Raw genomic sequence first — 13,297 nt, 5'->3', positions numbered from 1 at the left:
GTAGTCCAAGTTCCTCCAGAGGCTGAGATAGGAGTCAGTTTGAGCCCATTTGTTTAACCTGGACAATATTAAAAACTAAAAGGATACACACAAATATTACCAGGCTGGTGAAATGTTCTAAAACTAGATTATTGTGCTTTAAATGGTTGGAGCCCTAGGGTTGGTTCCCAGCAGTGCATACAGCAAGCATAGTGTCACACACACTTGTAATCCCAGCTCTCAGGAGGTACAGGCAGCAGGAATCAAAGCTCTGGACCAGGGCTCCTGAACCTGTGGGTCAAGACCCCTTTAGTGAAGCCCTGTCTCCAAAAACATTTACATTACAATTCATATCAGTAGCAAAAACAGTTATGAAGTAGCAACAAAAAATTTATAGCTGGGGTCAGCACAACAAGAATTGTATTAAAGGGTCACAGCACTGGGAAGGTTAAGAACCACTGCTTGAGGTCATCCTTGGCTATGTCTGTTAGTATCCAGGCATCTGTACTGCCCTGTCCTCAGCTGCGGCCACTAAGAGCACCACCTGTGCATATTCACTGTGTTCCCTTTTAAAAAGGCCCTGCCCACCTCCCATCCTCCTCTCTCGTTTTCTCTGTTCCTCTCCCCCTCTTTTCTCTCTCCTGGTGCTCCTGTCTACCCTGCTTCCCTTCCCCCTTTTTATGATCTTTTTCCCTAATAACCCCACACACACACATGAGCCCTGCCCCATGGTGTCTTTCTCTCGTACGCTGCTTTTCTTAAATTACAACATTGGTTCCCTGACTGGGAAGGCTCTCCTGGTATCTCCTCCTGCCCAAAGGCTGTTTGAGGCATGCCAGGACCCTGGAACCCGGTGCACATATGGCAGACAGCCTCTCCAGATCGCTGGGGCCTTCCACCCAAAATCGTCAGGATTGGTGAGCCACTCCACCTTCCCCACCTTAGACTATCCCCACGAGTAAGGACTCATCTCATGATTTCTCAACTTTTGGCCTCATTAAGTCCTGGTATCAGGTAACCATGGTTCTCTCAGGCTCTGAACCCTTGGCCCCCATCCTTTGCATGACGACCTGTGCCAGTCTTAGACCCTCTGGTCCTTCAGCCCCGCCCCTAGATTGACGAATCACCAAAGCGGTTTGTGCCTTTCTCGCTCCATCCTTGCTTGATAAAAGCCATTGGCTCTTGTTCTGCTTCACTCACGTGGAATGAGCCGACCAAAAATCCACTTCAACAGCACTTTGTAATCACTTCATGTTGGGACCCTACCCACCTGCTTCACCTTCAGTAAATCTGTTCTCTTCCACCTGCAACAAACCTGTTTTTTCATTCGATGATGGCTTTGCCTTCCATTCAATACCAACAATTGGGTCTCTGGTGAGGTTATCCACTTCTGACCGTTCCCCTGTATGTGAGGCTTCCTTTTGGAGCACAGTCCTTGCCTTGCATTCTGGCTTTTCTCAAAGTCCTGGTACCAGGCAACTGTGTCTCTCCCGAGCTCAGAGCTCTCCCCCTGCCCCACCCATCCTTTGTGTGACGACTCACTGGGTAGTCTGTGCCTGTCTTAAAACTGACCTTCTCTGAATTCCTGGGATGCTAGGAATTGCAGACCCTTGGATCTTACTTCTCTGCCTCACTCATGGAAGTTGTGTCATCATCTATACCTCCTCACTCCCATTGGGATGTTTTCTGGAGACCCACTGACCATTCCTAATCAGCTATTGTAGCTACCAGCTGTTGGCCATAGAACTGGAGGCACAAGGCTAACAAACATGTCCCGGTGATGCTGTGGTATAATACGAAAGGGTCAGGTGCTTTAAGCCAGCCCTAGGAGTCGATTTAGAGCCGTCCAGGAGGCAAAATGGTTCAGAAGAGCCTGGACAGTGAAGTGAAACAGCCAGTTACTCCAGGACGTGGGTAGCACCCGGCTTTCCCAGGTCCCCCAAAATGAACATTGCCTCTCCCACCAGATCAGCAAGTAGTCTTGAGAACACAGCATCCTCATTCCCTCCTTACCTGCTACTCCTTTCTAACTCACCTTTTTATAATAAATAAAAGGGGGGGAATGTTAGCATTCAGGCATTTGTACTGACCTGCCCTTGGGGTTCTGACAGGATACGCCCTCAGCTGCAGCCACTAAGAGCACCAGCTGTGCACATTGGCTATGTTCCCTTTTAAAAGGGCCCATCCTTCTCTCTTTCTCTCCCTCTCTCTGTTCCTCTCCTCTCTCTCCCCCTTTCTTCTCTCCTCTTTCCTGCTGTTCCTGTCTCCGAAGGCTGGTCTTCCCCCTTCCCTTTCCCCTTTTTATGATCTCTTTCCCTAATTAAAAACAAAAACAAACAAAAACCCTCTGCTTGAACCCTGTTGAATGGCATCTTTCTCTCTTTCACTGCTTAAATTACGACAATATCCAAGGAGGTAGGGGCCAGCCTGAGATGTGTGAGACCCTTTTTCTGTTGGTTTTTGGTTTTATTTTTAATTTTTTTTCAGGACAGAGTTTTACTGTGTAACAGTCCTGGCTGTCCTGGAACTCACTCTGTAGGTCAGGCTGGCCTCTAACTCACAGATCTGCCATCTGCCTGTGTCTGCCATCGTCCAAGTGCTGGCATTAAAAGTGTGCGCCACCACCACCAGGTGAGACCCTGTCTTTTAAGAGGAAAAAGGGTCTCGTTCCAGGACAGCCAGAGCTGTTACATAGAGAAACCCTGTCTAGGAAAACAAAACAAACAAACAAAGCTGGGGTAGGGTGGGGAGGGGAAGGGGCTAAATGGAGGTATGGGTAGAACACTAGATTCATGTAAAAAAAAAAAATCTGGGAACCAAAGCCAGATGTAGTAGCACAGCACTAGAGAGATGGCGGCCAGGAGTTCAAACTCCTGCATGACAAGTTGTAGGCGCTGGGCCCACTACACAGCTTGCAGGCGCCTGGACAGGTTGCGGTGCAGTGTCTCTTCCAGGCAGCTCAGCTGGTCTGAGGGTCTCTTCAGCTGACTTACTGATAATATATCCTTGGAGAGGGAGGAGCCTTGTGTGTCTGGTCTGGTCAGTTTCAAAGTCTAAGGGGTTTCCAATTGTCTACTTCCTGAGTGTTACTGAGCCTCCCTTGAGAACCTTGTGAGCTTCCCTCCTGGATAGGTGTTTCTTCCCCTTTTGGAACTTGCCGACTTAAAGGAGCCTCAGAGCCTTGACGAAGTGCTATACAAGCAATGTGTTTCACCCCAACCTATGCAACGCACATAGCTACTTTGGGTCTGTTGCTGTTTTCTGACCTCCATATGCCACAGCATTCAAATGCCCACATTCACACACAAAATTAAAAATAAAAGGTAGAGGCCAGGTGGTGCTGGCGGTGCACGCCTTTAGTCCCAGCACTCGGGCAGAAGCAGGTGGATCTCTGTGAGTTGGAGGTCAGCCTGTAGACTGGGAGTTCCAGGACAGGCTCTAATGCTACAGAGAAATCCTATCTTAAAAGAAGAAATAGAGGGTAGAGTTGGGTGGTGGTGACATATGCCTTTAATCCCAGCACTCAGGAGGCAGAAGCCGGTGGATCTCCGAGGCTAGCCTGGTCTACAGAGTTCCAGGACAGTGGGGCTACTTGAGAAACCCGGTCTTAAAAAATAAAGGGGGTGGGGCATGTATGTATGTGCCTCTGTGAGTGTGTTGTTTATAGAGGTCAGACGAAGTTTTGGATCCCCTGGAACTGGATTTACAGAGGGTTGTAAGAGGTCATGTGGGTGCTGGGACCTGAACCCACATTGAGTCCTCTCCAAGAGCAGGAAGTGTGGGCTGGAAAGGTAACTCATTAGTTGAGAGCACTGACTGCTCTTCCAGAGGACCTGGGTTCAGTTCCCAGCATTCACACAGCAGCTCACAACTGTTTGTAACTGCAGTCCCAGGGGATCTAATGCCCTCATTCTGGCCTCTTTGGACACCAGATACATACGTGATGCACATAAATACATGCAGGCAAAACATCCAGATACATAGGAACAGAGTCGTAGACAGTTGTGAGCTGCTATGTGGGTGCTGGGAATTGAACCCTGTCCTCTGGAAGAGCAGCCAGTGTTTTTTTTTTTGAGACATGGTTTCTCTGTGTAGCTTTGAAGCCTATCCTGGCACTTGCTCTGGAGACCAGGCTGGCCTCGAACTCAGAGATCCCGCCTGCCTCTGCCTCTCGAGTGCTGGGATTAAAGACATGCAACACCAACGCCCGGCTCAGCCAGTGTTCTTAACCACTTTAACCACTGAGCAATCTCCAGCCATATATATATATATATATGTATATATATATATATATATATATATATATATAAAATCTGGAGATTATATATATATAAAATTTGGGGGGGGGGTTCAAAGCAGGGTTTCTCTGTGGCTTTGGAGGCTGTCCTAGAACTAGCTCTTGCAAACCAAGCTGCCAGGCTGGTCTCGAACTCACAGAGATCCGCCTGCCTCTGCCTCCTGAGTGCTGGGATTAAAAGTGTGTGCCACCACTGCCTGGAAAAAAAATATATATATATATTTTAAAGAGCAGTAAGTGCTCTTAACCTCAGAGCCACTTCTCCAAGCAATCCTCTTGAGTGTGCCCTAAAGCTTACTCTTGGTTTTCAGAAGCCACTGAGGACAAATCTTGGCATTGGCCATGCAGTTTTTGGAACTTATAAAGTCAATCAATAGTGGTAAGGCAGAGGAAACCAGCAAGTGATGAGTCTCCTTCTGCCCCACCCAACATCTGCTGTCACTTTAATCACCTATGCTCTGCTCCTGTAGCGAAATTTTGCAAGCCTGGAAACCTGAAGCAGAGGGCTCATGAAAATTTGGTGTTTTCTCTCCAAATGACCCATCTGGGCATCACAAAAGACATCCCTAATAGTGATCCTGGTGGGTCAATGTTTTTTAATTACTTTGGGGGACAAGGCCTTGAAAATCTTAGCTAAAATGGGAAAACATCCATCTACCAGATGGTCAAAGCCCTGTGGGGTGACTATTAAAACAAGGAGTACACGTGTGATGGTTCATACAAGAAAGTGTGCAAGTAACCACTCTACTCCCTTTTATTTCCTCAAAGAATGGAGAAGCAAGCAGAAACTGCTGCGATTGGCTACCTTTATAGGGCAGGTGTGCCAGGGTTGGGGCAGCAGTTTTGACACTTAATGTTTACTTTGTGTAGTTTTTTTTTCTTTTTGTAGTGCCAGATATGAAACTCAAGAGCCTTGAGAATGGTAGGCAAGTTCTCCACCACAGAGCTATGTCTTCAGTTCCAGTTGGTGAGATTAAAACAAGCCTATAAAAGCTCCCCTAGGTAAGTAACCACCAAGAGGTGATCACTGGCTTTTATGCACAATCAATGTAAGCTGGACCATCAGGAAACAAAATCAAGGTTCTGTCCATAGGAAGGTGGTTGCCAGGTAGCACCTACATGGGCTGTTATCTCTACATCCATCCTATAAAGCAACTAGGACAATGAAACTCCAAAGTGACTGTGAACGTCCAACAGGGACTCGAGTGTAGGTAAGTGGTAGAATATCTGTTTTTTTTACAACCACACTAATGCTGAGGCAACATAAATTTGTACAGATTCAATCCAAAGCTTGGTGCCTTTGCATTATGCTTTAAAGTAGTTGTTAGCTATGAGTGGTAAAAACTTATTGTAAAAAGCATGGATTTTAGTAATCATGTTAGAGAGGCTGAGTCAGAGACTGATGAAAAGCTGGGGAGACTACGAGGAAAGAGAGTGGGTAGTCCTCTGGGAGGGTCAGGGGTTGATGTGTACACACGACTAATGCTTCCCAAGAAAAGCAGCATTTGGTAACTTTTATCAGAGCTACCTTTAGGGAGGGAAGAGTGTTAGATGGAGCAGAGTCAGGGTTGTAGGCTTGAAAGACAGTGATGTCGAGGATGTAGAATGGGTTGTCTTTTTCAAGTAGGTACCCACTTGAGTTGATACAGACTCCCAAGCATTTATGCTTGATACTGTAGTCTTTGGAGAAGGGGTTTAGTCCATGGTGTCAATGAATGCAAGCAACCAAACCAATAGTAATCAGACCAGCAATCAAGAGTTGTGTGAGCTGTACCTGATGGGTTGGTTTGGGATACAATTTCACTTTATTTTTCAAGACAGCCCTGGTTGTCCTGTAACTAGCTCTGTAGATTTCAAAAGTCAGAGATCCGACTTCCTCTGCCTCATGAGTGGTGGGATTAAAGTCATGCACCACCATGCTCAGCTATATTTTGCCATCTTTAAAGACATTCCCAGACTAATTTGTTTTTACCTTGAAGACAATTAGGCAAGGCTACAATTAAAACAGTCATTGCAAAAGCATTTTAGTTTTTAAACAATTTTCTTCTTTGATTTTATAGCTTTTTATTATGTATACAACATTCTGTTTCCATGTGTATCTGCACACCAGAAGAGGGCACCAGATCTCATAACAGATGGTTGTGAGCCACCATGTGGTTGCTGGGAATTGAACTCAGGACCTCTGGAAGAGCAGTCAGTGCTCTTAACCTCTGAGCCATCTCTCCAGTCCAACCTGATTTTATAGCTTTCTAAATTGTTAAGTTTTTTTATTTGGAAGACATGTAACTCAATACAAACTTTACCTTTACCACTTCGATAGTGCTGGGATTTTAGGTGTGCATCAAGTGCAGTTTAACCAGTTTCTAGTTCACTGGGTTGAGAGGAAAGCCACGTCTTCAGATAATAATTTTCTTTGGGTGAGGGAACCCCTCCTTTTAAAATCTTTAGAATGCCTGCATTTCTTGGTGACTATTTTTTTTTTTCATAGAATACTGGTGTTTCTGGTTTATTTTGCTGGGTGTTCCCAGTGCCCTCTAAGGGATCTGGATCAGTATTTCCAGCAGTTGATTTGTTAAAGTTGGCTCCATGCCTGCATGCTAAGTGGCACTGTATCCCCACTGGGCAGGGACTCTGGGTGTCTAAGGCATTTGTAACTGTCCATTAAGGTTTTACCTGTATCATTGTAGAATTTTGATATTAGCCATCTCTCCAGCTGGCTAATACCCTTTGATCCTGTTTTTCACAGATACGGGTTTGCTTACACATATATGGTAGTGAGTCATGTTCAGGTTTCTAAACCCCTCAACATCACAGGTATAAATGGTTTTATGAACAGTGTTATCCTTTGAGAAGGCAGGCAAATAACATGTTGTAACCAAGTTAAAGGACATTTCACAAATGAACACAGCAAAAGTTAATAGAAACATCTTTTTATTCATTTATATACCTAACACATGAAAAGAAAATCTCAATTGAAATCCAGCCACCCAGAATAATTCTGGCCATAAAATGCACAGTTACCCTATGTGTCCAAAGTCAGCTGCTGAGTTTGCCCTTGAGAAAAGTTCTTACTCCAATATCTAGAATGTCCTCAGAACGACATGCTGACACTACACAGGAACAGAAAGGAGCTGAGCAGAACCACACTAAATGCAACTTTACAGAACTCTATAGAAACTACAGTGGTGTTTTATGTATCTTAAGCACTGGTCAGAGTTAGTTATGAACTAGAAAAGCTTCCAGTGAAATGAGCTGCAGAACTTTTTACCCCAAACCCAGATTATTCTGAGGAAGGAGGGCTGATGTGGGTGATGAGAACCCCGACTGAACCTTCTGCTTTCTTCTCGGTCCACTTCTGGACATTCTGGAGTGTAAGGCACTAGAACTAAGCTGAGAGAAGTACTCTAAGCTTCAGTTCTTGGTGTGCAAAGGAAATCCTGGCATAGACCTTTTGAAACATGATAAAGACAGCTCTCCTCCTCTTGTAATCTGTCCTTCATAGGCAAGAAGACCAGGAGGTAGATGTTTTCCAAGATTAAAAACAGCTGAATTAAAATGAGGAAAACGTATGTAATTATTCAGATGTAGACAACTGCTTAGTGAGACCAAGAGTCTTCTACAGAGAACATGCTGATGTTTAACGTACCAAGAGAAGGCAAAGCTGTGTGTGAGACAGCTTTGTTGGCTGGTACTGTTGAGGAACTGCAGGACAAAGCCCCATACTAACATCAAAGTGGGGGCTTACAGATCAGCACCTTGGAGACCAAAAGAAATGGAGGCAGAGGAAGAGCCCACAGCTCACTTACCATTTCTGACATGCACACAGGGCGGAGCTATAGCTCAGACACACGTCCCCTACTCACCCGCTTCTCCTCAATCTATGTGCCTACAGATGGAAGTAGAAGATGAACATTCTTTAGCTGTAAGAAAATGTACTTGTGTTGTGTTATGCTACCTATCTACCAACATATGTGAGGTGGGGGTGTTGGGATGCAGAAAATGAAAAATGACAAGTCATTCTTTATTATCCTAAAATTATAAATCTGTTACCTCTGGCTAAGAAGTAAGAGACATATAAGGATGAAATTTGTAGTTCACCCCTACAAACAGGGGCTCTTCCATGCCAGTCTTCCAGGGCTAATATCAATACTGTAAGGCATAAGATTCTCCCCAAGGATGGTGAAGATCTGTTCAGATGCTACCAAATGTGTTCATAAGCTAGAGGATAATCAGAAAGTCAAAGCTGTGAGTCTTCAAAAAATAAAGCAAACCTTTTGTTTTCTTTCTTTCTTTTTTTTTTTCCTTCGAGACAGGGTTTCTCGAGACAGCTTTGGAGGCTGTCCTGGAACTAGCTCTTGTAGACCAGGCTGCTCTCGAACTCAGAGATCTGCCTCCCGAGTGCTGGGACTAAAGGCGTGCACCACCACTGCTTGGCCACAAAGCAAATCTTTAGCAATTCCTGCTACTTGTAACTCATACTGCCAGGGCCACCCACATTCAAAGGCAGCAGTATAAATCAAAAATTTAAGTCTGTTTTTCATTTTTAGTTACTTTTTGTGGACACAGCAGCCTAGAATACATTTGGTGGAGAGAGAGGCCAGTATACTTCCCAACAGGAAGCAAGCTGCAGTGGCTGTACCCCACTGTTGCATCAATGGGCTCTTGGAGACCAGACTGAAGTTGGGTTTAGTACTGTGTTAAATGATCCTGTGTCCCGGAACTAATGAAGGCTATAGGGACAAAGAAAGAACTAAAAATTCAGTGAGGTATGTTCACAGTTAAGACTAGCCAAGCCATTCCTCCTTGACCCTTTTTGTAAGTTCAGTACCTATGCATGGAAGGGAACTCTGTTACAAGCTTTAGTATATTTCAAATGACTATGGTAGTACTGAGAAACAGGCCTCGCATGTATAATGAACAACTAAGAGGAAAAGAAAGCCTTCATGATATTTCAAGAAGGTTCACAGAAAACTCCCAACCTTAGGTATTCAATTTGTCACCTTGTTCAAAGAGATTTAATTGCTACTATAATCAAAGAGGAGAACATGGAAAGCATCATCTCTGGAAAGTAGATGTAGAATCTATCATCTAAAGCTGAAGTATTTACAATCCCTAACAGCTAACGGGTCCCCCCCCACGCCAGAGTATTCTCATACAAGGTAAGCCAAGGTAGCCCCACTGTCCAAGAGTTGGAAATGTCACACAACTGAAGATGCTGGATTTTCAATCATGCCTCTAGACCAATAGTTCTCAACCTTCCTAATGCTGTGACTTTTTAATACAGTGCCTCATGTCGTGGTGACCCCAACCATAAAATTATTTTCGTTGCCACTTGATAAATGTAACTTTGCAACTGTTATGAATGTAAATATCTGTGTTTTCTGATAGTCTTAGGCTACTCCTATGAAAGGGTCATTTGACCCCTTGACAGCTACTGCTCTAGACCTAGCATTTCTGTTAATAACCTGCATTTATCCCTGAAGAGCCCAGAATGCATTACCAACGCTAGTGAGTCAGGTGCTTCAGGTTAAATGATCCCCTTGACTAACTGAGGTGCAGAAGCAAGAAAAACTTCAGGGTTGGTGGAAGAGAACTATCTATTTAAAGCACTTGTATCAGGGCAAAATGGGTGTGTGTGTGTCAGATTTGCATTGTTTATGTTTGAATGGATCAAGAGAAACTTTTTTCTTTTTTTTTTTTTTTTTTGGTAGCTTTGGAGCCTGTCCTGGCACTTGCTCTGTAGACCAGGCTGCCCTCAAACTCAGAGATCCACCTGTCTCTGCCTCTCTGGAATCATCTTAAGGATGTATTTTGTGACAAATATAAGCATATTTTGGAGTACACAGTAAACGAGTAGCAGCACACAAAATCCAACACCTAATCACAGTTGAAGGAATAGGACCCTGACCCCTGAGGAGGCATTTCTAAATAGTTAGTTCCATGTGCCCCACTCTCAGTTCCTCTCATGCCTTCCCAGCAAGACAAGCACTGTCTGTAAGCTCAAAAGGCTGATAAGTTGCTGTGTAATTTTAAATACAGCAGTTCCCGTCTACTTAGAAGGGGACAGTTAAGTAGCTAGAGATTAAAAAGTGCAGAAAAGAATCAGTCTATGCTGAAAATACTCTTGATGACATCTGAATATGAATAGTGATTGAATATGATAGCGGTACACCCCATTTTAAACTTTTACTGTTTCGTAAGGTGCCATGCCCCCCCTCCCCCCAGTTTGGAACTGAAGTGGCAACACTTCCAACAGTTAAAGAGCAAGTTTGCTTCCACATTTTCACTATCAATGCACAGGTCAAAATGTCTTTTGTATTTGATTCCAACTAAATTTTCATTCACAGACTGGAATGTTACAACAACTGTATATGAAAGAGCATAAATAACTGGAGCTGTGCATCTCTACTCCAGCTTCACAGGTCAGCCAGGACCTGCACCCCACTCCCCCCACCCCCCGTTTTTTGAAACAGGGTTTCTCTGTGGCTTTGGACGTTGTCCTGGAACTCACTCTGTAGACCAGGCTGGCCTGGAACTCAGAGATCCTGCGTCACCACCACCCGGCTTCAGGGCCTGCTCTTGATCTCACTGCTCACTGCCGAATAGCATTCTACTGGAGCGTACTCCTTTCTTCCCTTTGCCTAAAAACAGTGCCTCTCATCTCATTAAATACGCATTCTTCCAAACAGCAATTTCCCCTCACGATAAATTCTAATTGTGTGCCCTTTTAATAAGCCAATTAAATTTGGTCAGAAGCCAAGTAGGAGTGGCCTAGCTGGAGAAAATAGCAAGAAAAGTGTTAAAAGAACTAGTCTGAATGGATAACAGGTTCTACAGTAATACCAAAGAGAAACTTGGAAATTTTGAGCTGCTCTAAAGAAATGAAAGATTTCTATTAATGTAAATTTAGCAGAACCAATGCTTCAGAGCTACAGTTGAATTAAATGTTCTCAAATCCAGACTAGGGCAGTTTGTATACAAGAGAAAATTAAGTGTTGGTGTTATATAGCACAGCCTGTCACATCCAAGTTTCACTTTCAGAAAACATACTGTCACAACACCTGAAATCCTAGTACTCAGGAGACTAAGGCAAAGGATCACTGCAAATGTGAGGCCAGCCAGCCTGAACTCCAATGAGGAAACCGTATCACAAAAAGAAAACAGTACCATTGAAATATGTAGTGTATTTGGTGGGTACCCCAGTCACTTTCTATTCCAAAGGTTGTATGTGGGGGTGGGGGGGTGGGGAACCTGGAAAGAAAAGATGGGAAGCAGTCTCTGGCCTGCATTGTACTTACAGCTCTCAATGGCCATCTGTATGTGGCTTTGTTCATGCCAGGGATATAAAACTTGAGTCTCTGGTAGCTCTCTGGAACGCAGTATGAACAGCATACTGTTCATTACTGTATGCTTACCCAATCCCCTCTCCCTCTTCTAAAGGGATAGGAATGAATGTTGAGATCATAGGCAGGCTACACAAGGCACAGGTGAGGCGAGAAGCCATCTGAAGAAAATCAAGAAGGGATAGCTAGCTGACCTATAAGTAGCCGAAAGAAAAGCAACACTCTTCTAATATAGGAACTCGACATCTGAATTCACACTGCTCCTGCTGGGAAAAGCAACACAAAAGGCAACATGGGTTTGGTTTGGTTTTTTCCTTTCCAATACTGGCATACTTGTTTACTCAGCTAAGAAACAACCAACCTCATTATACAAAATAGCAGAAAGTAAAGAAAATTTCAGGCAGGTTGCCCCAGCCCGAACATCTAAGAACAAAGTTGGAGGGGCCAGGTTAACTACTTGTCCCTTCCACAGAGCAGACGGTGTCCATGCAATCCCTCTCATCAGTGAGGTAGATGGTTAAGAGGTATCAGGTGACAACCTACAGCACAGTGAAACACAATCATCTGCCTGCTTAAGATACTGCTATTCCCAAGGCTACATCAGACACACAGTCTACCAAAGGTAGCACATTAAGAATCCCAGCCCAGACTTGAATAATACCAACTTGCCTTAAGATGAATTTAAAAATCAGTTTGTCAAAAAAAAAAAAATCAGTTTGTCACCTTAACTCCCCAAGTGGCTCCTGCCTTCCACCGTGAGATTGTGAGTCTGCTGGAAGGATGAGAAGAGCCTGGATTATTAGGAGGGGTAACAGCAAATGAAAATAGGAGGACAAAAAAGGCTTTCAAGGAAAAAGTTTAAAGCAGGTCATTGAAGTTGAGAGAGGACAGGGACAGAGGAAAAGAGCTCCCAGAATGCTGCTCCTCATGAGAATGGCGAAACTACTTCCCATGGAAGTCACTCAGCTCCACATCATCCTTTCTACGCTTGTGAGTGAAAAAGGAGGTGACAGGGTAGAGCTTGGCCTTGGCCTGGAACCGATGTCCTGCAATGTCAATTTCATATTCTCCTCGGTTGATGAAATCCGCTGTCACCACCTGCTCTTCCCCATTGTCCTCAGAAAAATTGTGAACATAACCCAGGCAAACATGGCGGTCAAGAGTGTAGCTATAGGCACTACTGGTGGTCTTGCCAGCATACTTCCCATTCCGGTAAATGGGTTCTCCCCACCAAGGCCACAAGTCTAGGTCCGTGTCATGGTCATCCAGGATGAACATAGCAAGGCGTTTATACACCCCATTCTGCTTCTGTTGCAGCAGGGCATTCCGACCGATGAAATCTATGCCCTGAAAAAAAAAAAAAGGGGGTGTGTGTGAGAAAACCTGAGCTACCAGTCTCCATCATGGCCCTTGGCATGTGAAGGTGGGGAACGAGAGGGTAAGTGCAATGGATTGCAGCACACACATAAAAATGATGGAACCTTTGTGAAAATCTGCATCCACAACAGAGACACCAAAGAACTTTTGTAGCAGATTTCAATCACAAGCCTGCATGAAACAAAAAATATTACAAAAGGAAATTGAAAAATTAATCAAGAATACTTGCCAGATAGATGTCAAGATAGCTCAGCAGGGAAAGGCTCTTATCATACAAGCCTAGAATCCTGAGTTAAAGCCC

General features: G+C 44.3%; 1 protein-coding gene across 3 annotated transcripts in view; it reads right to left on the bottom strand.

Annotated features, from left to right (window-relative positions):
- Positions 1–7,190: 7,190 nt before the first annotated feature.
- Positions 7,191–13,297, bottom strand: part of Pdpr (pyruvate dehydrogenase phosphatase regulatory subunit) — a 45,830-nt gene continuing 39,723 nt past the window's right edge. For 2 of the 3 annotated variants that reach the window (XM_027406026.2, XM_035442679.1), the window contains one exon: positions 12,562–12,966. In XM_027406026.2, coding sequence (XP_027261827.1) covers positions 12,562–12,966 — 405 coding nt within the window. Of the gene's footprint in view, positions 12,967–13,297 lie in introns of all 3 variants that reach the window. The other variant, XM_027406027.2, reaches the window with a different exon arrangement.

Source organism: Cricetulus griseus, chromosome 3, assembly GCF_003668045.3.
Source record: "Cricetulus griseus strain 17A/GY chromosome 3, alternate assembly CriGri-PICRH-1.0, whole genome shotgun sequence".
NCBI lineage: Eukaryota > Metazoa > Chordata > Mammalia > Rodentia > Cricetidae > Cricetulus > Cricetulus griseus.
The sequence above is the reverse complement of the archived record's forward strand: the minus strand, read 5'-3'. Positions and strand labels throughout refer to the sequence as shown.